The 22341-nt window shown below is 44.5% G+C and overlaps 1 protein-coding gene across 2 annotated transcripts in view; it reads right to left on the reverse strand.

Annotated features, from left to right (window-relative positions):
- The window catches only part of PPM1H (protein phosphatase, Mg2+/Mn2+ dependent 1H), a 266407-nt gene that overhangs the window by 30932 nt on the left and 213134 nt on the right, over positions 1-22341 (reverse strand). The window contains exons 7-8 of one of the 2 annotated variants that reach the window (XM_059082213.2): positions 13508-13571; positions 9949-10056 (exon numbers count right to left, since the gene is read on the reverse strand). In XM_059082213.2, the coding sequence (XP_058938196.1) occupies positions 9949-10056; positions 13508-13571 (172 nt within the window). The remainder of the gene's footprint in view (positions 1-9948; positions 10057-13507; positions 13572-22341) is intronic. The other variant, XM_067009683.1, reaches the window with a different exon arrangement.

The raw sequence follows: 22341 nt of genomic DNA on the forward strand, positions 1-22341 counted from the left end.
ATTCCAGGGGTTTGCATTCTTTAACAAACTCCTCAAACTATTCTTATATGAGGTAATACAATAAATTAATGCAAAAAAAAGAAAGATACTCACTCAAAACATTCAAGTGAAATTATTATTGTTCAGGAGAGGATCAGAGGGGAATAATCTCCAATGAGAAGGAATGTTTGACACAATATACAGGTTGGCTTCCCTTGTGTGACCACAAATTTCAAAAGCTAGACTTTTGGGTGTGTGTACAAGTAAATTTCAAATTGTAGTTTTATTCAAATAGCTGGTTAGCAAATCTCAAGACAGTTCCTAATGGGAACCATCCATATGGATGACACACAGGTGCATCACGAGTGATTTTTTACAGCTAGACTGGAGAATTAGAGATGGAGATGGACAGGCTAGGGCATGAAGTCTCTCCTGTACGTATAATATGGTCAGATGGTATCAGAATCAAAGAAAGCAGTTCTGTACACTCTTAACATGTGATTGTTTTTCCCCCAGACATTTTCAAAGTGGTGGTGGTGATGGGAGGGGAGCATATACCCCCAAGGGGGCATCAACCCAACTGAGAAGCAGATGTATGAGATGCTGCTGCAGACATGTGGGACTAGAGAAGAGAGTCAGAAAACTGCTCATAAAACGGAACTCGTAGAACATAGAGGAAAGTGGTGGTTTTCAGGAGGCAGGGGGTGGGGAGAGAAATGGAGAGATGATGGTCAAAGGGTACAAACTTCCAGTTATAAGATGAATAAGTCCTGGGAATCCAAAGTACAGCATGGTGATTATAGTTAAATAGAATGTGTATATACTGTATTATATATACACACACACACACACATATATACACACTATATATAATGTATATACATAATCTGTATTTCATACTGGGTTATATACCTGCAAGTTATACAGAAAAGGAATGTAATTAGTGATGTGATAGGGGTGTTAGCTAACACTACCGTGATAATCATTTTGCGATACAGTTGATCCTCGAACAACTAGGGGGTTAGGGGCGCTGACCCTCTGTGCAGCCGAAACTCTGCATGTAACTTATATAGTCAGCCCTCTGTATGCGTGGTTCCTCTACATCTGAAGTTCAGCCAAACTCGGACTGTGTAGTACTGTAGTATTGGGTTGGCCAAAAAATTCATTTGGGTTTTTCCATAACATATGGAAAAATATCCATATATAAGTGGACCATGCCGTTCAAACTCATGTTGTTCAAGGGTCAACTGTATTTAAGTATACACATCAAAACACTGTACATCTTAAATTTATACAATCTCATATGTCAATTATATCTCAATAAGACTGGTTAAAAAAAAAGTGCCAAATACAACTGCTGTAAATTATCAAAGTATCTTTAGACAGAACTCATCATTCCCCCTTTGTACAGGGGGATCCAGGGTTTGTAAGACCTGAAGTTTATACAATTTGGGGAGCATTTTTTTCCCCAGCTTTACTGAGAAATAATTGACATACATCACTGTATAAATTTCAGGCATACAGCATGACGGTTTGATTTATATATCGTGAAATGATTACCACGGTAGGTTCAGCTAACATCCATCTTCTCATATAGATGCAATAAAAAGAGAAAACAGAAGAATAAAAGGAAAATGTTTTTTTCTTTGTGATGAGAATTCTTAGGATTTACTCTCTTAACTACTTTCCCATATATAGTACAGCAGTACAGTATATGGGAAACTATAGTCATCATGCTGTACATTACATCCCTAGTAGTTATTTATCTTATAACTGGGAGTCTTACCTTTTGAGCACCTTCCTCTAATTCCCCTTTGTCCCCACCTCTGGTAGCTGCAAGTCTGATCTCTTTGCGTTTTGGTTTTTTGTTGTTGTTTCTTGGGGGTTTTGTTTTCTGTTTTTGGTTCCACATATAAGTGAGATGATACAGTATTTGTCTTTCTGGGGAGCTCTCTTTAAGAAAAAGAACACAGAAATAATTATGAATACAAACTTAGACACTAATGTGAATGTTTATTAGGAATGAGAAGAGAAATTGCAACAGACTACTGGAACCATGGAAAATGAGGTCCCTTTCTTTTGAGAAATGATTGCAAGGAAATGATTCCTGATTGTAACCTTGCCTCTCCTTACCACATAGAACTGTCTATAGTTCCCAGTAACAACCAGAACTCACTGAAGGCTGGTCTGAGGGAAGGACCCTGATACTTACATTTAATTAATTAGCATCATTGTAAATCTGCCTCTACACTGCAAACTAGGTTTCCTTTCTTAATTAACTAGGTAAATAACTAATGCACCAACTTATAATAGCTTGTACTGGAAAGATAGATGATGATTACTCTAATCCTCAAGATTTCACAGCAGGGAGGACACTTCTACAGGAAGGCGATGGTAGGTCTCCAAAAGACCACCATCACTTCCTTCCCTCACTGTACAAGCACGCTGCCCCTCCCATCGAGGGTGGATTCTAGTTTTCCTCTCCTCAAATATGGACCCACCTTAGTGATTTCCTTAATCACCAGAATGTGGAAGAGGTGATGTTCTGGGACTCCTGAGACTAGGTCTTGAAAAGCTTTGTAGCTTCTGCCTCAGTCTCTCGAACCATTCCCCTTGGGATGTTTCCTCTCAGAATCCAGCTGCAGTAATGCCATGAGAAGCCAAAACCACATGGAGAGGCTGTGTAGCTGCCTCGGCTCAACACTCAGCTGACAGCCCACATCAACTGCCAACCATGTGAGAGAGCAAGTTTGGGACTTGCAGCCCATCTAGCCTTCAGATGACTCCAGCCCCAACTGATATCCAACTGTGACCACGTGAGAAGCACCCAGCTGAGCCCATTCAACCCGCAGAAGTATGAAAGATAATAATAAATTCTCCTGTTAAGCCTTTAAGTTGTTTTGCAGTCAACAAAGGCACAAAGGCATTGTATTGCAATGGGCCCCTCTGCCTACAGGATTGTTGAGAAGGGACATGGGACAGCGAGCCCGCTGGAGTTTTCTCCTTGGTCCCTCCTTCTCCATAAGCAGCACCTGTCCCTCTGTTCCTGTCCTCCAGCAGGTAAATACCAGGAAAACCTCCCTTTGTGGGGTGGGGAGATGAGAGCCAGTCCAAGAGGCAAGTTTAATTTGAGGGCTGGAGGTGAGGAATAAAAAGTCCATTTGGGGGGAGTTCCCTGGTGGTGCAGTGGTTGAGAGTCAGCCTGCCGATGCAGGGGACACGGGTTCGTGCCCTGGTCTGGGAAGATCCCACATGCTGCGGAGCGGCTGGGCCCGTGAGCCACGGCCGCTGAGCCTGCGCCTCCGGAGCCTGTGCTCCGCAAGGGGAGAGGCCACAGCAGTGAGAGGCCTGCGTACCGCAAAAAAAAAAAAAAAAAAAAAAAAAGTCCATTTTGGTCTTAGATCCAAACCGCAGTTTCCAGTCTAACTTTATCCTCGCTATAAAGTTATTTTCATTCCAGACTCCTGTGTCTGTTTTTTAAATTGGTTCAGAAAACTCAGAGGGAAAAAGGATAAAATTATTTTCCCTCCTCAGACCCCAACAAGCAACCTTTTTCCTTTCTCATAGGCTAGAAAGCAAAGTTTATTTTTAATTTTTAAAAAATTTCACCCTGCTTCATCCTCTGAAAGGCAAATGTGCCCTCAGTTCTTGTTACGTTGTTTTGTGAAATGCCTCTCCCATGTGCCTCCTTTTGGCTTTCCTGGTGCCTGCCCCAGCCCAGAGCCTCACTGCCACATGGTTTCACTTCTACGGTGGCCTCCCTGGCTGCAACTCCCTACCTCTGCACCCCCCATCCACGTGCTGTTACAAGCTAAGACTTCCACCGCCACATTCACTTATCATGCTGACCCCCTTGCTGAAAGACCTGATCTGCTGCCTCGGGTCCAGTTCTAGGCCCTCCATGATAATTCGCTTGATTATAGCTAATAGCCCTTCAAGCTAATATTCCAAACTGATTCTGTAAGGCAAATTTTACTTCACACCAGACTCATTACTGCTTCCTTCTTTTCCTTGTCCTACTTATCTTGTCCTTCTTCAGATTAGATGGTGCTCTCTCCCTTCTCTGAATTCCCCTAGTCCCTTAGGAAGCAGGACTCAAAGGGTTTATGGCTGATTATTCTTGGCCTTCCAAGTGGCCAAAAATTCTAATTCCTTGAGGACATGTTCCCCAGTGTGCTCCTCGATAAACACTACTGGACTCATGTTTACTCTCTGTGTAAACAGCCAGTGAGATTTTGTGGTCTTGATGGAATAGGAGCTACGATCTAATGTTTATTATGCCAGATTCTGTTTTAAGTACTTTTTATATGTCATTTAACTTGTTCCTTGCATTCCTGGGTATAACAACCCTATTGTCCTCTTTTTACTGAGGAAGACACTGAGATTTAGGTAAAGTAACTTTCTCAAGATCACCCGGCCAGTAAGTAAAGAGATAGAGCTTGAGCCCATGACTGATCACCAGGTCTGAATTTCTAACCACAATATCACACTGCCTCCCCTAAGGTATTTATGAGGGGTCTAGGGAATTTTTTAATTCCTCCTCTACCACCCAAAGATAATTACTGTAACATTCGAGAAAATTTCCTTCTCAAGACCTCTATTTTTATATATGTGCATATGTGTATACATATGCAAATAACTTTTTTACCTACTTATGATCAACTTTTTGTATATACAATCCTATTTCGTTTCACTTAATGTAGCTCAGCCATCTCCCCGTATCACTGTGCACCAATATTGTTTTTTTATGAATTGGCCAGACCGCAGAAAGTACACAATACAATGAAACATGCTCATTCCCAAAACGGGATTTTGGCTTGGGGCATGAAAAGCTACTGAGAATCAAAAGAGCGTAAATGTTCAGAAGTCAACGAGAGATTTAAATATTGTTTATATTTTCATGGGAGACAACAGGGGAGTCTCAAACAAAATAGTCATTCTTCTCTTCACCTGAAAGTGAATACTGGGAATCCCCTGTAAGTGCAAAGGCTTCCAGAAGCCAGTGGATAAGGAAGACTAATGTTTACTGACCATCTCTGACCATGTACCAGTCCTCGTGCCACGCAATTCCATAGATGTTCTCATTTGTTTTTCCCAGCACCTTGTCAATCTAGGCATTTCCACCCCACCTGCAGGAAGGGGAAAGCAGGCTGAAAGAACTTGTAGAGGTCACAGGTAATGCCGGTGCTAGGGAGGGAGTTCAGATACGGGAGCCTAAGGTCTTCCTTCTTTTAGAGAAGCCTGTTTCAGATGAAAGAAAAAAATAAAATCTAGATGAAGAGAACTAAGAATGACCTAAACGAGTGAGCTGGAGTCACAGAAAACAGCTGACAGGAATCCTGAACACCAAGGAGAGGAAAAATGAAGCCAAGAGAAAATCAGGCTCCTTGTGGTTCAGTCTGGCAGGGGTGAGAGGGGGGCGACTGCTGAGTTGATGGGGTTGGCTTTGCAAACCGGCCCCCAGACAGAAAAAGACCTCATTCTTCCAAGAGCCCGAAAGGGGCCTAAAGTCAACAGCACAGTCTTGGAGTAGAGGCCAGAAGCGAGAAAGACATTAAGAGGAATCCTAGCTCTAGGGAGGGCCTGTCACAGGCCAGAAATAGGTGCGGAGTAGAGAACATCTGGAGGTTTAGGCTGCAGGCCTGGGCCACACTGTCTGAGGAATAGGTCATGAGGTGTGTGCTAGATGGGGTGGAGAACTGCTGGAAAAGAAGGTGCAGAGTGACTGAATTCACAAATCCTCTCCTTCTCCACTTGAACTCTAGGGTGATACACAAATGTTGAACACTGATGAGCTTCACTGAGCAAGAGGGTGGGAGACCTGATGGGGGTGTTTCCCTTATGGAGGAGAGGCTCCAGTTACGCGGGGGAATGATGCCGTGGACCAGGGGAGGGTCAAAACGCTTCCTTTGCTCGGCGGACAGACCCGTGCTGGGTTGATGGGGGCCTCCTGTGGAATTCAGTTCTCGGCCAGAGATTCCCTACCTTCGACCTGGGGAGATATGTGGGAGGCTCAGCAAACCTGGCGGCCGCTCTTTGGGTTTGGCAAACTCTAGATTTTTCCAGTGCCTTGTGTTCAGCGAAACCAAAAATGTGTTTGGCTAGAAACGCTTCTCTAATTTTTAAACCCCTGTGCATTTTTTACGTAAATTTGATCCACATGGTTTTGATTTATTTTTATTTAACTCATCAAGTCAAATTAGGAGCTACAATGATGAATGGGAACAATGCTGATTTCCAAGAAGATTTTTGAGCCTTTTTTCTTAGAACTAAATCACATTCCACCCCCCCCCACACACATACCCCACTTCCTTGCGACTGTTAAAACTACCAGCCTGAGCTGAGTTTGAAATTTAGAACGCAAATGTGAAATAAAGATCCATGCTTGGCAAAGATGAAGCGTAGCAGGGGAATGTTCTTAGGAAGTCACGGTTAGAAAGCTAGGGTAGGCTTGGGGTGCAGGTGGGGGAATAAAGGCAGCAAGGGAGCCAGTTATTCCTTATTAGATGGTTTAAATAAATTTACCCAGCTTTGTGGGCTCCCAACAGAAGCCCCCTAGTTGTTTCTCCAGGGTCTGACTTTATCACTGCCACCCAGGGAAAAGGAGTTTCTGCCCCAAGACTGGGGATGTGGGGTTCCCCTGTACCCATCTTTTCTTCTGCACTCCTGCATCGGAGCTGATTCAAGCTGCTCCCCACTCTTCCCTCGAACCTTCCTCCCCCTTTCCTGGCTCTGGCTAAGGTCTCTCCATCTGGAAGCGTTTAAAACATACAACAATTTTAATCTCGTGCAAAAGAATCTTGAGATTTACACTACATACCCATTCAGCTAAATTATAGGTGCACAATCTCATTTTGCACAATTCTGTCTGGCCTAGGGTGGCACACACAGAAGGCCAGTCCTGTCTTTCCCAATTACTTTTTCTACCACACTATCATCTTCTACAACTGCAGTCTGAGGCCGGCCGTATTTCTCTGAGGAACTCTGGCCACTAAAGTCCCAAGACAGAGGTTCTCTCTTCAGAGCCCCTTGAAACAGTACTCAGTGGGTCCCTTCAACACTATCCAAAAAGATTTCCTTGAACTCAGCTTCCCTCTCCTACAGAGCCTGATTGAATTGGACAAACTTGAGTACAAGGATCATCTTGTTAGTTAATAACTATACAACCATGGGGGAGTTAATTTACTTCCTTGGATCTCAATTTCCTGGTCTGTAAAATAGGTATAAAAACCATACACACCTCACAGAATTGTTGTGAGGATTAAATGAGATGCTGCACGTAAAAAAAAAAAAAAAAAGTATATTGTCCAGCCCAGACTTCCAGAAAGGTGACATGAAGTTTCCAATCAATCAACTGGGATTTTTCATCAGTCCTCGGGGACTCTCCCATGCTGGCCCAAGTTTTAAACCTACAGTCTCTTCTTGGGATCCACAGTAGCACAGTGACTAGAAGATCTATAACCTAACTGCATAGAGATCATTCTTCTGAAAACCAAACCAAACTTCTCATTTTATATAGAAAATGTGTGTGTGAGTGTGTGTGTGTGTGTGTGTGTGTGTGTGTGTGTGTGTGTGTGTATGGGGGTGGGGAGGGTGAGAAAGCTTTCACTCTCCTTTAAGGAGCAAAATGGTTATTCATGTTTCCTGAGAAGCTGTCACCCCCCATATAGTCACATTTTACCTGTGTTTTTTGGAAACCAGAAAGGTGACAGTACCATTTAAAATGCCTGATAATACCATTTAATATGCCTGATAAATGCCTCCCTCCCAAGGGGGAAACTATAGACGTCCATGAGTCTAGTACTGGCTTGGCCAAAAAGTTCATTCGGGTTTTCCATCTGATGTTATGAAAAAATCTGAACGGACTTTTTGGGCAGCCCAATATTTATTGGTTTTCTCTGGCCAGGAGGAGTTTCAGCAGTAATTCAGGGATCCTTCCGTTGGCCAGAATAGAGGGGGCAGGGATCCACCAACTTCCAGGGACCCTTGGACACTTTATATCATAAGGGCTCTTACCATGCAGAATTGCTATGAAGGTGAAAAGAGAGACGTCTGCAGATGCTAATTATTATTTCCACCAAGCTGACCTCACTGGACATCCTGGGTGGTATCAGGAAATGTGCATATCTTCCATGCCTGCTATTTACTAGAGATTTCCCTCTCTTAACCTCTTAACCTCCTGTGGCTAGATCTATTTTAGATGTCAGCCTCAGCAATAAAGGACTCTAAAGGAACTAGCCCTGCTCACAGCCCTGCCAAAGGGGTAGGCCTGGGTGGCTGATGGTGCCCATCGCTAGCTCTGGAGTGGACACAGTCTACAGGCTGGGAAGTCACTTGTGACCTCATAGAAAAGGTAAGTTGGGCCAATGAGATTCCTCTCTGGGAATGTGCAATTGGGGGAGTCAGAAGCTGGCTGTCTGGTGGCAGAGACATATGGAGCATGGCTGGTCTCAGGGCTGCCTGGATTCCAGAGCCACCTTCGCTCCATAAAGCCTGGCTCTTCAAGGGTTCTTGTGGACCCCGTAAATATCTCTTCCGACATTATTAAAATAAACACCTCCTTTTTCTGAGTCAGCATGAGTGGGTTTCTGTTTCCTCCAACAAAAAGAGCCTTCGCTACAAACACAGCACCCACCCTTGGGAAGAACATGCAGATGGCGCTATGTCTAAACATTCAGGGCATTTCCAGTGCGAGGCACCGTTTCAACAGTTAATTACACGGTATGCAAATACCACTGGTTCCCGACTCACCCCTCCCTGGCTCTCCTCTACTGTACAAACTGCAAACATTTCTCTCACTCTCCCAACCTCCTTTGCAGCTAGGTGTGGTCATGTGACACAGTTTTGGCCAATGAGATGCAAGTGAATGTCTACTGGGACAGATAGGCTGTCCCCTCCTTCCTGCCTTGCATGAAAATGTTATGCTTGGGGCTTCTGTCACTATATTGCAACTACAAAGGAAAAGAAGAAGCAGAGGTGTCAACCCTGGCACATTGGAGGTGCTGTACCAACATGAACAGCCACCAAATTCCAGCCTCCTTGATATGAGAGAAAATAAACCCCTAAACTACTATTACTTAGAGTTTTCTATCACTTAGAAGCAATATCTTTTCTAAATGATATACCTTGAAGTAGAACTTGACATTGTTTCCTGTATTATAAGAAAAATGATTTTTTAAGCCAAATATATGACAACTTGTTTTTCAGTTAACTTCTCTAAACATCAACTGAATGACATCAGCTTTCTAGGCAATTAAAAATCTAAGAGGGGACAAAGTATATACACGAACCACCATGCTACAAGGCAGAAAGTGAAAACGCTGTATGAGGCAGCTGCTCTATGTGTATCTGGAGTAGGAGGAGACATGACTTCTGGTTGGGGGAGGGGAAAGCAGGAGGAGCATTTAAGTTAAACTCTAGAGAAAAAAGAGAATTCAGATGTTTGGAGATGAGGAGGAAGGGCGTACGAGGCAGAAAGCATAGTCTGAGCAAATATGGGAAACTGAAGGTCATGTACAAAAAAATAGCAAGTTCATTCTGGCTGGTGTAGGGGAACATAGATCAGATTTTTTTTTTTTAAAGTTAGACCAAATTATAACAAGCCTTGAATGCCAAGTGAAGGAGTCTGCGCTTTAGTCTCTGAGCCTTGGGATGTTGTTGAAGGTTTCTGAACAAACAGGTGTCAGAGTAGTTGTTTAGGAAAATTGGCCTGATGGCAATATGTGGGCTGGATTGAGAAGGCAAGGAATGCCACTAGGGGCTGTGCAGCCATCTGTGCGGGAGGCCATGAGGGAGGAACCAGCACAGTCAGTGAGAATGGAGTGGGGAAAAGAAACAGATATGAGAGACACTGCAGAAGTACATGTGACACACATTGGCTACTGTCTGGATATGGGCTGTGAGTCATGGGAAGAATAAAGTAGAAAACATGTTCTTGTACCAAAGAGAAACAAAAACCTCAGGCAATACCTCTGGAGCTGAAGACAGGAATGGTTTTATGTAGATGTTGGAGTCATGCACCTTCAGGTCATGGTCCCCAAGTCCCCTGGTCACTCCAATAGTCGCCATTACTCGGGCCTAGGAGTATAAGCAGAGGGTCATCAGAAACACTCACACACAGAGAGAAAGTATTCTCACCACAGTATAGCTGCCATGGGCTAAGAGAGAAGCAGTCATTTTCCGGTTCTTCTTGCCCCTCTCCATACCCCTGGCTGCTAACTTCTGTGGGTACTTGTTTCCAAGGAAGGGCCCACCAAGGTCACTTGCATACTTGAGGAGTGGCTTTTCTAGCAATTATCTTAATTTTAATGGACTGCTGCTGTCTCATTTCAGATTTCTTTTGCAGAGACTGGAGGGAAGGGTGTCCAATAAACTAAATACAATACATCTGTGATGTCTACAGCTACTGAAATCAATTCAAACCAAATCCAACCATCGGCCCATCCCCCCATCCAGCCATCCACCCACCCATCTGCTATACATCCATCCTTCACGTGTTTACTGAACACCTGCTACGCCTCTAGTTCTGTGATAAAAGATGTAAACACGTCAGAGGCAGATCCTGCCCACCCAAAGCTCATATATTACACTTTATGGCTGGAGAAAATAAACCATTAGCAACCTATAACCTGTCCTGCTAACATCTTTACAAATTCCATCTGGGTGGAAAGGAACATGATGTCACTTTGCTGTAAATACAGATACCTTATAGCTGAGACCACACCATCTGTAGCTTTCTCTACGTGGTTGTCCAAATGCTTTAAGGAAGCAATACAATTAAACTAATGCCTACACTGTCAGCCTAATGATCTCCTGGGAGGCCACAGATTTGATTTACCCAAACATTTATTGAGCGCCTACTATGTGCAGACACCATGCTGTGGGGGACAAATATCTAAGGCCTGGTCTCTCCCACAAAGGAACCTGGTAAGGGAGGCTAAGAGGTACATGTCTAATTAACAACATATGGACTATGGCTGAGTGCTAAAAGACACATGAACAATGGGTTATATGAGTTCAGAGGAGGTAAAAGTTCTACTAAGAAGTTTCCCTGCAGCAGGGGGCACTACATTTTTGTGCAGAAGGATATCCAGCATCAAGACAGGGAAACACAGAGGGATGGAGTGAAACTCATTCTGGATGGACTGAAGCTCACTGCTCTAACACTTGGATCAGCAACACTATACCTGGTGTAGTGTCATGGTTCAAAGACCTGAACTTGCATCCTCGCTCTAATGCTTGGGCATAAGAATAACTTATAAATGCTAAGACATGAATCTAACACATTACCATATCTTCATCCTACTTTCCCCAGAAAGCTGTGGATTTTGGAGCTGGTTTCACATCAGAAGGTGGGCAGGTTTACAGTCAAGTGGAAATGAAACCGTAACACATATTTCAAAGGCAAGAATCAAAGGGGGTGAAATGCAGACACAGGAATGTGAACCTGGGGACCTCTGGTCTGGCACTGCTCTGCTGGGGGCCTGGCCCAGCTCCCTTCTAGCTGAGATGCACTCAGCTCTAAATGTGGACATTCTGAGTCCCTAGTAGCCCTTCTCCTCTCCTTCCTGCTGTGGCACCTTCTCTGGTTGGACATTTTAGTCCAAAGAAATCTGATATTTCTGCTAGTTACTGAACTTGTTTACATGTCCCACACAAGTCCTTCAAAGCATTGGCAGAAATCAAATGAAAAGTAACAGCAGTGAAAGTATTCTGAAACTTCTGGGGAGGCGTGTGCAGAGAGGAAGGAGAAAACCCCTGTAAAGGATCAAGACAGAACTGATGTGTTGTAAAGCTTTCTCCAGAGATCATGGGCTCCTGGAACAGAGGAGGCTTGCTACTTTGGTAGAGGACATGCCTGAAGCAGACTGACGCCACAGTGGCTTTTAAATAGGTCAACAGGTATAATGACGGAACTTGTCAGCTACATATCACAGAACTGTCAAGCCCTAATTAACTGAAATGCTGGAGGAACATGATGTCCTGGTGAATTGAACTGTTTGCTAAACTGGGAAAACCCTGCTCTTTTAAATCTATTTGCTGATAATCTTTAAAGAACACATTTATCCATTTTCCTGTTGTACCAAGGAGAGTATACTGAACATAACTGAATAGCTTATTAAATACTCATGCATTTACTGACGGCCTGCCATGTGTCAAGTACCAGGCTGGACAGGTACTAAGGATACAAAGGCAACAGGATGTGGTCCTGAGCTTACTGGGACTCACTGGGTAGCAGCAGGGTAATACTGAGAATTTCAGCACCACAAAGAACTGCAGCTGTAGGCGTAGATCACTGGGCTGACTGATGTGCATTGATGGTGCCCACTCTACAGAAAGATACACAAAACCCTACCAGGAGTAGAGCTCTTCCCTGTCATGATTCTCAACCAGAGATGAGGCAAGTTAGTTTGAAAAATGATGCATTTATTGATCAAATAGTTGTGTTTCATTTCCCTCCACGAAATGTCTACTTCCAGTGAAATCACTGCTGGGCTACATTGAGCCCAAAACCTAATCCTGTGTGTTCTCTTTCACACGTACGCACGCATGCACATGCCCACACATACACTCAAGTTCTGCCCATGAAGGCCTCCTTCGGTTTTCTTATGAATCACTTCATCCTGATAAAAGCTACCAAATGCTGAAAAAAATTTCAGTTGAAGATTCTTTTCAATGTGACCACATTTTTCACTTCTAATTGGAACTCTCAGCGCCTAGTTGAAATGTATTCGTGTTTGGAGGAAGAATGCAATGATTCAGAAGGTGTTTGTTCTTCCTGGGAAGTGGCTTCAAAGCTTCCTCATCTCTGCTCCAGGACTGTAACCCTCTCCAGTCTCTGCTCAGAGACCACTTTAAGATCAACAGCCTTCCTTCAGCTCAGCAATGTTTGATTCTGACTGAGGCCCTGGGAGCTGGTGATGGATGGTCTTTGCTATCTCCACCTGGGATCTGGTGCATGTGATCCTACAGTTTAATCAGGGTGAAACTTTGGATCCCCTTTCCATGGGGCAAGTGGAGAAGCCACCTTGCAAAGCCTGAGCTTCCATGGTGGGATCTGAGGGCACTAGAAGGAAGTGGAAGGCCATGGCTCCACATCTGGTACCACCCCTCGCCAGCTGCGTGACTGCCTGAGCAGTTTTAACCTCGGAGTCCCAGCTGCCTCATCTACCAAATGGATATAAGACAGCCAGCTCTGCCTGCCTTGTGGCTTGTTGTCAGATACACAAGGAGATGATGTATGTGAAAGTGGTCGTGTTTAAACACTGTGAAAAGTTATTCAAATGGATTGAGAAGGGGGATGTCATTGTCACAAAATTGACTTTAGTCCCTCATGCTTACCCCCCGTCCCCCAACCCTGCCACTCCTTGGACCCTCAAGACAGGAGGCCTGAAGGATGATGGAGGTGATATTCTTTCAAGCTGTCAAGGCTATAAAATCATGAGCTGCTGAGTGGAACACACAGATCACCACGGGCTCCGTGGAGACAGAGCTTTGTTCTCTCAGTCCGGGGAGGGCACGCGCCTACCTTCTTGCCTTCTCCATATATAAGGGGAAACTTCAAGTCATCATCCTCAATGGTTTTGTATGCCCTGTAGGGGGATAAACAACATTAAAAAAAAAAAGGTTTGCACTCAATTAGTGACCTGCTGCCCTGACACAGGCCGCCAGGTACTTTATTTTCCCTGAGACTCCATCCGGTCACCACACTGCTGATCTCTTTCTGTATAAACAGTCATTCTCCCTACAGATTTGTGTGTGTGTGTGTGTGTGTGTGTGTGTGTGTGTGTGTGTGTGTGTGTGTGTGTGTGTGTGTGTGTACATATTTTAACAAACCAGAAAATACCTAGTCTTTACAGGCTTGAAGAGAGAGAAAATGAGCTGGCATATTCACAATTAGCGAGCAGGGGTGATAGGTTCCTGTCTTAAGCATTTAGTGTCCGTGCAGTAATGAAGCTCCCCAGCAGCAGTGGCAGGATTCTTGTCATTAATCTGCATCTGTGGGAAACAGCAGCGCTCAGCGATGGACGGGGGTGGGGGTTGGGTGGTGAAACTGCTCCAAGAGCCAGTTCTCACCTTCGGGGCTTGTTTACGCCAAAGCAGCCTCGGACTGGGATGGCTGGAGAAGGAATATTTAGAGCCTGCTTGACCTCAGCATGATATTCAAGGTTGGCAGAAAATCCTTTGTTTCACGATAGCTATTAAATGGCCATTCGACACACAGAAAGAAAATCCACTTTACGCTTCAATGGTTTATTCCAGACACGGTTGTCCAGATGCCACGACACACACAGCAGAGGCTGGCCAGGCTATGGTGAGAGAGCAAACAAAGGCCATGTCTTGCGATTTTGCTCACAAGGAAGTTAAAAAACAAACAAGCAAACATGGTACCCAGTTACTAGCTGTATAACCCTGGGCAAGTAGCTCCACCTTTTTGGGTCTACATTTCCTCATCTGTAAATGAGGCTAACCGCACAGGAGGTGAAGAGCTTAGCAAAGAGCCCGACACTTAGTACGTACTCAAGAAGTGGTAGCTATCACTAGTATTTAGTAGAAAGCTAATATGTGGCACACCAGTCCCCCTTTCTGCAAAATGGGGACAACACTGCCTATTCAATTCCTCAGAGAGGTGGTAGGAAGACTAAGTAACAGATGCGGTAGGTTCTGCTAGGTTAGAGGCTAGAAGCAAGACGCTTTTCTCAACTAATATCTCCTGAGTGCATGAAAAAAATTAATTTGTGACATGGCCCCTGGTCCTGGATATATCTAGGCAGCTTGGGAGTGAACCTGACATCAAATTTATGAAGGAGCTTGATATACAAAAGAATACAGCCCAATTGAAAAAGGGCTCAACCCCAAAGCACATCCTTATTTTCCAGGAAGTTATTTGGTTAAGTTCTTTCCCAGAGGGTAGAGGAACAGTGAAGTCACTGGACATGTCTGTGCTTGAGTTTAGCACTGCTTTCCGTATAGCCCTGGGTGAGCGGATAAGCCTCTCTGGACCTCAGTTTCCTCGTTAAGCAGAGAGGCCAAAAAATCCTGGGCTTGTTGTGAGGATAAAAATGGGCTGATTAATGTGAAGAGCTTAGGAAGTATTTAGCCCAGTGCCTGGCACATGCTGAGAGCTTGATAAAAGCTAGTTGCTGCTGCTGCTACCGTCAAGTGGGCCCAGCGGTATGCCATGAATTGAATTTTCAAAAAAGGAACCATACTATTTCCTTCCCCCAAATCTACCAAATTAACACAAGGTGGAAATAGCTACTTTGATGTTTCTATACTCCCATGAACTATTTAAGACACTGTGGTATCCAAGTCACTTGGGGACCAAACAGAGCTATTATTAGAATACATTCAGCTTGGGGATTGAACGAATTTGTAGACCAGTGGTTCCCCATCTTGGCTGCATATGGAATCACCTGGGGAGGCTTTAAAAATCCTGATGCTCAGGTCACATCCCAGAGCAATTAAATCTGAACTTCTGCGGATGGGACTCAGGGACCAGGAATTTTTTTAAAAGCTTCCCAAGTGATTCCAATTTGCAGCCACGGTTGAGAACCACTACTGTAGACCAAAATCATTAGCTAACATTCAAAATCAGTTGAGCAATAAACCCCCTGTCACCTTGACCCTAAAGATGACAGACTACATGGCTCAAGGGAAAGGGGGTAATGGCTTGAGAAAGGCTGTGTAGTGGCACAAGCAGGGGTTGGGGACCGAAGGGAGGAAGTGTGGAGAGTAAGAAGACAGGTTCAGACAGAGAGGAGGATGCAGTGGGGACGGTCCCCAGGGAGGGGCTGGGGCCTGGAGATCCAGGCACAGAGTCTGGAATCACTCGTGACGCAGAAGGTGGCAGCTCTAGAATCAAGGACTGGAAATTACTTAGAGCTCAGTGGAGACAGGCTAAGGGCACTCTTAACAAGCTTGAAAAGGCAGCAAAAAACTGTCCTCTGACTCTACCATAAGCCCAGGTAATCGAGTTCTCTCAGGGCAGAGAATTTCAGGAGAGTGAAGTCTGTGTCACCACAGCTCTGAAAGGCAAACACTCATCTTGGAGTTGTCATCCACAGGAACAAGACCACCACAAGTGCTAATATTACGTTTATTAACAGCCCCTGTTTCTTCATCTTCAAGAACAACAAAAAAATTGAAAATAGAAAAGACAGCTCTGGAAAAGAAAGGTTTATTCTGTTCCTTCCATTGTTGGTTTTCAATCAAATACGAGCCCCCGCCCCTCCCCTCCCCAACAAATGACCAGGGTGAATAACTACAAATAAAGAGAGAAAGCAGAGCACCCTCCCCTCCGCAGGCTTTCAGAGTCTGAAGCACAGCTCATCACGTGATGGTAAGTGGACTTCTCGCCATGGTTAGTCTTAAATAACAAAGAGTAAAATACTCAAGAGTTAAAACTGGTAATGTGATTAAAGACGGTGTAAATCAATGATAGCTAATAATAGTGACCACAGTTGTAACTTACTGAACACCTTGTACAAGGCCAGACACTGGGCTGGGTATTTGCGTACCATGTCTAAAATCTCTCAAAGACCCTGCATCTGACAGATGAGGAGACCGAGGCTCAGAGAGGTTACATTACTCTCCCAAGATCGTATCCCGTGTTAGCGGCCCTTAAGCTAAACTCAGACTGTCCCAGAAAACACACCAAAGAAATGTGATGTCAGGGTTTAGCTCTGCAGGTTTCTCATTCTAGTTGAAGAATCTCAAATGAGACCATTATTGCCCACCTCTCAGTGGGTAAAAAGCAGGCAATGATGGGGAACTTTTGGCAGAAAAGGAAGGGGAATTTTCTGTGTGAGGCAAAACAGCAAAAGGTGACCATGAGGGGACAAAATCTGCAGCTGTTCCCCAACACAGCTTACAGGGAAGTTGCGGAAGCCACCACTTCCCAGGTCATTTTACCTGTGGCCAAGGAGTCCGACGGAGTCCTCTCCCACAGACTGCAGGCCTCCCTCATCTGTCTTGCAGCTTAAGGGGCGACCTCAGTTTCTGCTGTTCATATTGCATCCACAGCCCACGTCTAGGCTGTGGGCTTGAATCTGTACACTTCCCAAGTGTCCTTGGCTTTCACTTCTCTCCGCTGGGGGAGGTGAGAGGATAAGAGAGGTTGGAAGCTTGAGAGCTCTAAGACATAGACGTACTTAGGGCCTAAGATGAATAGATAAAGTCTATTCCTTCACATCAGATCCTATGGTTTCCGAAATCCTGATTAAATATTTTTTAAAAACTCCCCAGACAGGGAATTCCCTGGCAGTCCAGTGGTTAGGACTCAGCACTTTCACTGCCGGGGCCCGGGTTTAATCCCTGGTTGGGGAACGAAGATCCTGCGAACCTCACGGTGTGGCCAAAAAACAACACCCCCTCCAAAATACCTCCTCAAATAGATTACTCACTAGTTTACAATAATATGACTGACCAGAGATCATATTCAAATAATTACTTGTTACAAGAAAGCAAAACTGAAAGGCTTAGGAAAAGATATTTAGACTCTCATTTGGGGTCAATTCCTTTATGAATATTTATGAGGCCAACTGACACAAGGATGAGATGAGAAAAAAAAAAATGCAAGGCTTAAAAAGGGCTAAATAAATTAAAGGGCTTTCCCTAACTCCAGGTGGTATCCTCAGAAGTTTCCATTAAACATTTTAAAAAGTAAGTGTAATAGTTTCCCTTGCAGCATTGATTCTGCAAAGCTGAAAAGACAAGGCACCATTGATCTGGACCCACTGGAAGTAGAAGCTCAGCTCTGGAAGAGACCAGAAGGCCACTAAGTTGGCTGTACCCCAAATGCAGGAATCCCTCCTTCAACACCCCTCACACTGGTCCTGGCCTCTGCCATCGAATGAGCTGCTGTAGATAGTCTTTGTCCAAGGAACTTTACAGGACTAACTTTGCAGCGCCACTGGAGAACAGCCCCAGGAAATTCTTTTTAAAATTGACCTAGTCACCCATTGGTGTGTTGGTCTGTCTTCTGGGAAAACATGAAAGAAATCTAGTCTTTCGTCTACTTCAGAGCTCTGCAAATATTTGAAGAGCGCTATCTCAAAGTTTCCTCTTTCCTAGTCTCACGAACTGTCCTTCACAGGACCTGAGGCACCATCCCTAACCATCCATTCAACCAGTATTTATTAACTGAGCACCAAATACTGTGCAAGGGGTGCTCTCGGAGCCTTCTAGTTTGTCACAGTCCTCAACGAATGGCACTCAGAACTGAAAACACTTAAGATGTGGTCCACAAAAGAATGAGATGATTACTTCTTTGATTTAGACCTTGCTCTTTTTTAAATTACTGCAGCTTATATTGGCGGTATGTGCAGGTACGAGCGAAAACAAACAAAAAACCCAACCAAACAAACCCCAGTCAGTCCACAAAAAAAAAGACCTGAGAAGGTTTCTTGACTCATCGTCTTCCTCTAGTTTACACTTACACAATGGATATTTTACTTTGAGTGGAAAACTCCATTGCCTTTATTATCTTGCTAGTTTCAGTCCATCGTTCCAACCCACCAAGGGACATCTGAATCCATATCCTTTCATCCAAAAAAATCAGCTCTCCTTCTATGCTATGTCACGTTAAATTTGATAACCAGCTCTGCCATCTTCATCTGGGTCACTGAAGGAAAAAAACAACAATGCTAAGCAGAACCAAGCCATCAGAGACCTTCCTCCAGGTCAACCTAACCAGACAAAGGGTATATCAACATTTTTTGAAGGCAAGTGGATGAAAGTAAGTGCAATTTGAAAAATCGTGTTCTTGTCTGGTGGAAACATAGAAGACAGACTCAACAGTAGAGGGCAGACAATGAGATATCCATGTTTAAATTACTGGGTGGTGGGGCAGGGGGTGATTTAGGACTAAAAAAGGCTGAAAACACTGATCCAGAAAGACCGTGTCCTCATGAATTTTAGACTCTTTGGGTATAGCTCTCAGGCCATCTATGAAGCAACTGAGCTGCTGTTCACACAGTATTTCTCCATCTTGTCCAAAGACTAAGGGAAGAAACCATCAACTTTCTGACAAAGTCAAAATACATCCATGTACACTACTGCCACGATCAACCAGCCTAGACACCCTATCAGAACGCTGGAGATTGCTAATTGAGCTTGACTTATTAGTGAACCCAAGTTGTTCTGCAGATTTACCGCCTCCAGGGGATGCCGATCCTTCAAACTGCTCTCACTCCTAAGGCAAGACAGAGGCACTGATTGCTTCCCGGTCAGCCTGGCCCTTCCAGACTGCAGCTCTCCCTCTGTCCCTCCACCTGCTCCCACACCACTCCCTCCCCTTTCAGGGCATTCTCCCACCTTCCCTGAGGACTTAAGTTTAGGTAATACAGATTGCTTTCCCATTCTTTCCCCTGCATGTTATTCTCAGCAACTTTACACGTTGTGATGGTGCTTCTGGAATCTTGACCTTACAACTCCTACCTACTTCCTGATGACCTTCTTCACTGCTCCCCATCAGCACCTGGTCATATGGGCTGCATCAAAAGCATCCTCTCCTCTGAGATTTGCACTCTAAGTCACCTCCCCTCTCACTCCTTTGCTGTGGCTCTCAGGCCAGGTCCCCCACCACCCACTCAGTCCTGCCCTTCTATCTACCTTCTGGCTACTCTTGTTTCTGGATCCAGTCTCCACTTGTGGCAAATATTTACAATATTTTTCTTGCTAACAGCTTAAAATGCCTCACCTTCTTGATCCTCTAGTAAGAAGGAAACACACCAAGAGTTGAGTATTTTGCTTATTCATGTCACACCATCTTGTTCGGCCTACAGCACTGCAATTGCCTCATAGGGCCTCCCTGCAATAATCTAGGCAAGAGAGGATGGTGCCATGGCTACAGTGATGGCAGTGAAGGTGTTGAAAACTGTTCAGTTTTGTCCTTTACCTCTATTCTCAGAGCAACCAGAGTAATTATTTTAAAATGTCAGATAACGTCATTACCCTACTCAAACCCTCCAATGGCTTTTCCCATCATACTTGAAATAAAAGCCAAGTAATGAAATGACCTTCTTTAAAAATCACTCCCCACCCCCAAACGGAATTCCTATTCCCCTTCTTTGCTTTCTTTTTCTTCAGGCATCTCCTGCCACCTAACATTTTAAGTATTTTACTTATTTTGTTTATTTTCTCGACTGCTCCCCTGTGTGCCCTTGTCCCCCACTTAAGTTCTATGAGGACGGAGATTTTTGTTTTGCTACCTGTGGCATCCCTGGTACCTAAAAGACTGCTCAGTGTATAATGAGTGACCAACAGATGTTCGATTAAGTGAGCAAATCAGCGAATGCTACTTACTCCAGGCAGTGGATTTATTCTGCCCTGTCATATTTTCTTGTTCTTTATGTATTCACAAAACAAAAGCAAAAAGTCTTGTTTTCAGTGGCTGCTGCTTCTAAGTCTCAGCCCATGGTCACTCACACGCACGTCCCTTTCCTGCTCTGGTCTCGCCTGGCTGTGTGCTGCTCCTTGGAGTACACATGTTAGACACATTTCACTGAACGTTTGAACTCGAGAGATCCCCCGGCAGCCACAGCGATGTCTTTTCACCCTTCTGATGAGTAGCAATTATACGATTCCTCCTGGATGAACATGTCTCGTCTCCGTATCTATTTTGGAATTTTTATCAGAAAACCCTTTGCTTGTATTTTCAGACTGGCTGAGAGGCCTGCAAGCAAATCTTCCACAGCCATTTCTCTGTTCATCCAGTCATCACTCCACAGCTTAAAACTCTCCATTGGCTTTCTATCATCTTAAAATATAACCCAGCGATGAGGCCCTCCATGGTCTGATCTCTGACGCTGCTCTGACATCTTTTACACTCTGCCACATGCTCGGGACACTAGCTTTCTTCCTGTTTCTTCAACGTGCCACGGGGGCTCGTCCTTCCCTCTTCCTGGCCCATTCTTCCTCCAGACCCTCACAGAGCCGGCTCCTGGGCATCCCTCAGAGTGCCTTCTCCAGCCGCTCATCTACAAGTATGGTGCTTCCTGCTCTTGTCTCAGCTCTTCATGGTACTTACACAGCACAGTCGGAAACTACCGTATTTATTAATTTACTCATTCTGCCCCCCCCCCCAAAACATTAGCTCCATGCAGCCAGGGATTTTGTTTTATTCACTGTTCTAGCATCATATCGACAACCATGTGGGCACATTATGGATGTAAAGTAGATACTAGCTGAATGGATGAATACATGAATAAAGGTTGCCACCTCCTCTTTAGCACATGCTTCCCCGCTCATTCTTCCTTAACAGCAAGCTTTTCTGGGGCTGAAATTTGGGGTTGAGTTCCATCAGTGATACCTTGGATTTTTGTTTACTCCATTATATTAAAATTTTAGGTTCCCTTTTATCACCAATACGTATTTGTAGATAGTCATAAAGTTATAAAAATGGCATTTATGATCTTCTTGCTTATCACTTTCTCATGATAATTCCTAGGCATCAGCTCCAGAAGGGTAGCTTTTGGTGCAGTGGTTCTCCAGGGTCTACGGTGTTACCTAGACAATTTTCTTCTTCCATGTTAACTCAGGTGAAAGTCTACTTGGGAAGGTAAGTCCCCACTTAAGAAAGTTCTTTCTCATTTTTGCTGGATTGCTCCATTTCCCAGTCACAGCCCCCACTCTGACTTCGTAACCCACAGGCTAGGGACCCAACGTTCATGCTTTGGCACCAAACACATAGATCACTTCCCATGCTCTCCCTTCTCTCCTAAGTCCTGATTTTTAACTAGAAAGAGGGATGGAAATAGCACTTGCTTCCCTAAGTCTTAATTTCCTTAGTGAGACTTCAAAGTCATTTAAGAAGAATGTGACCCCTTCTGATGGTTGTGATGGACCCTCTTCCTTCAGGGACTGCCTCATCTTGACCATCCACTCCTGCGGCTCCAGTGACACACACCAGTGAGTCACATTCTTCCACTCGCAGACCTCTCGACATGGCCTTGGACGGCTCTCCTCCCCTGGGAGTCTTTCTTCCTGGATTCTCCCCGCCTGGTAGAGTCCACTGTGGGCGCAGAGTCAGAGGTTCTGAAGTCACAGCTGAGTCCTCACGTGGACTAGCTGTGTGAACTTGGCAAAGTCCCGCAACCTCACTGCATTTGCTTCTTCAGCTGCCTTTCTTTACGGAAGTTTCCAAGGATTAAATGCAAATATGTCTGGGAAAGTCCTTTGTGAAGAAGAATAAGATGCTATTTAACTCTAAATTGTGGCTATTATAGTCTTAGGAGTGTTCCTCATCACTGGGGAGGTAGAGCACAGATAACCGGTCCCCACTGGCAGGAGGACAGCACATTCCCCCAGGAAAACTGCTTCCTGCTGAGCCCCCGTGACACCCCAATTCATACTTTTTCT

The sequence above is a fragment of the Kogia breviceps genome, chromosome 12 (assembly GCF_026419965.1).
Source record: "Kogia breviceps isolate mKogBre1 chromosome 12, mKogBre1 haplotype 1, whole genome shotgun sequence".
Lineage (NCBI taxonomy): Eukaryota > Metazoa > Chordata > Mammalia > Artiodactyla > Physeteridae > Kogia > Kogia breviceps.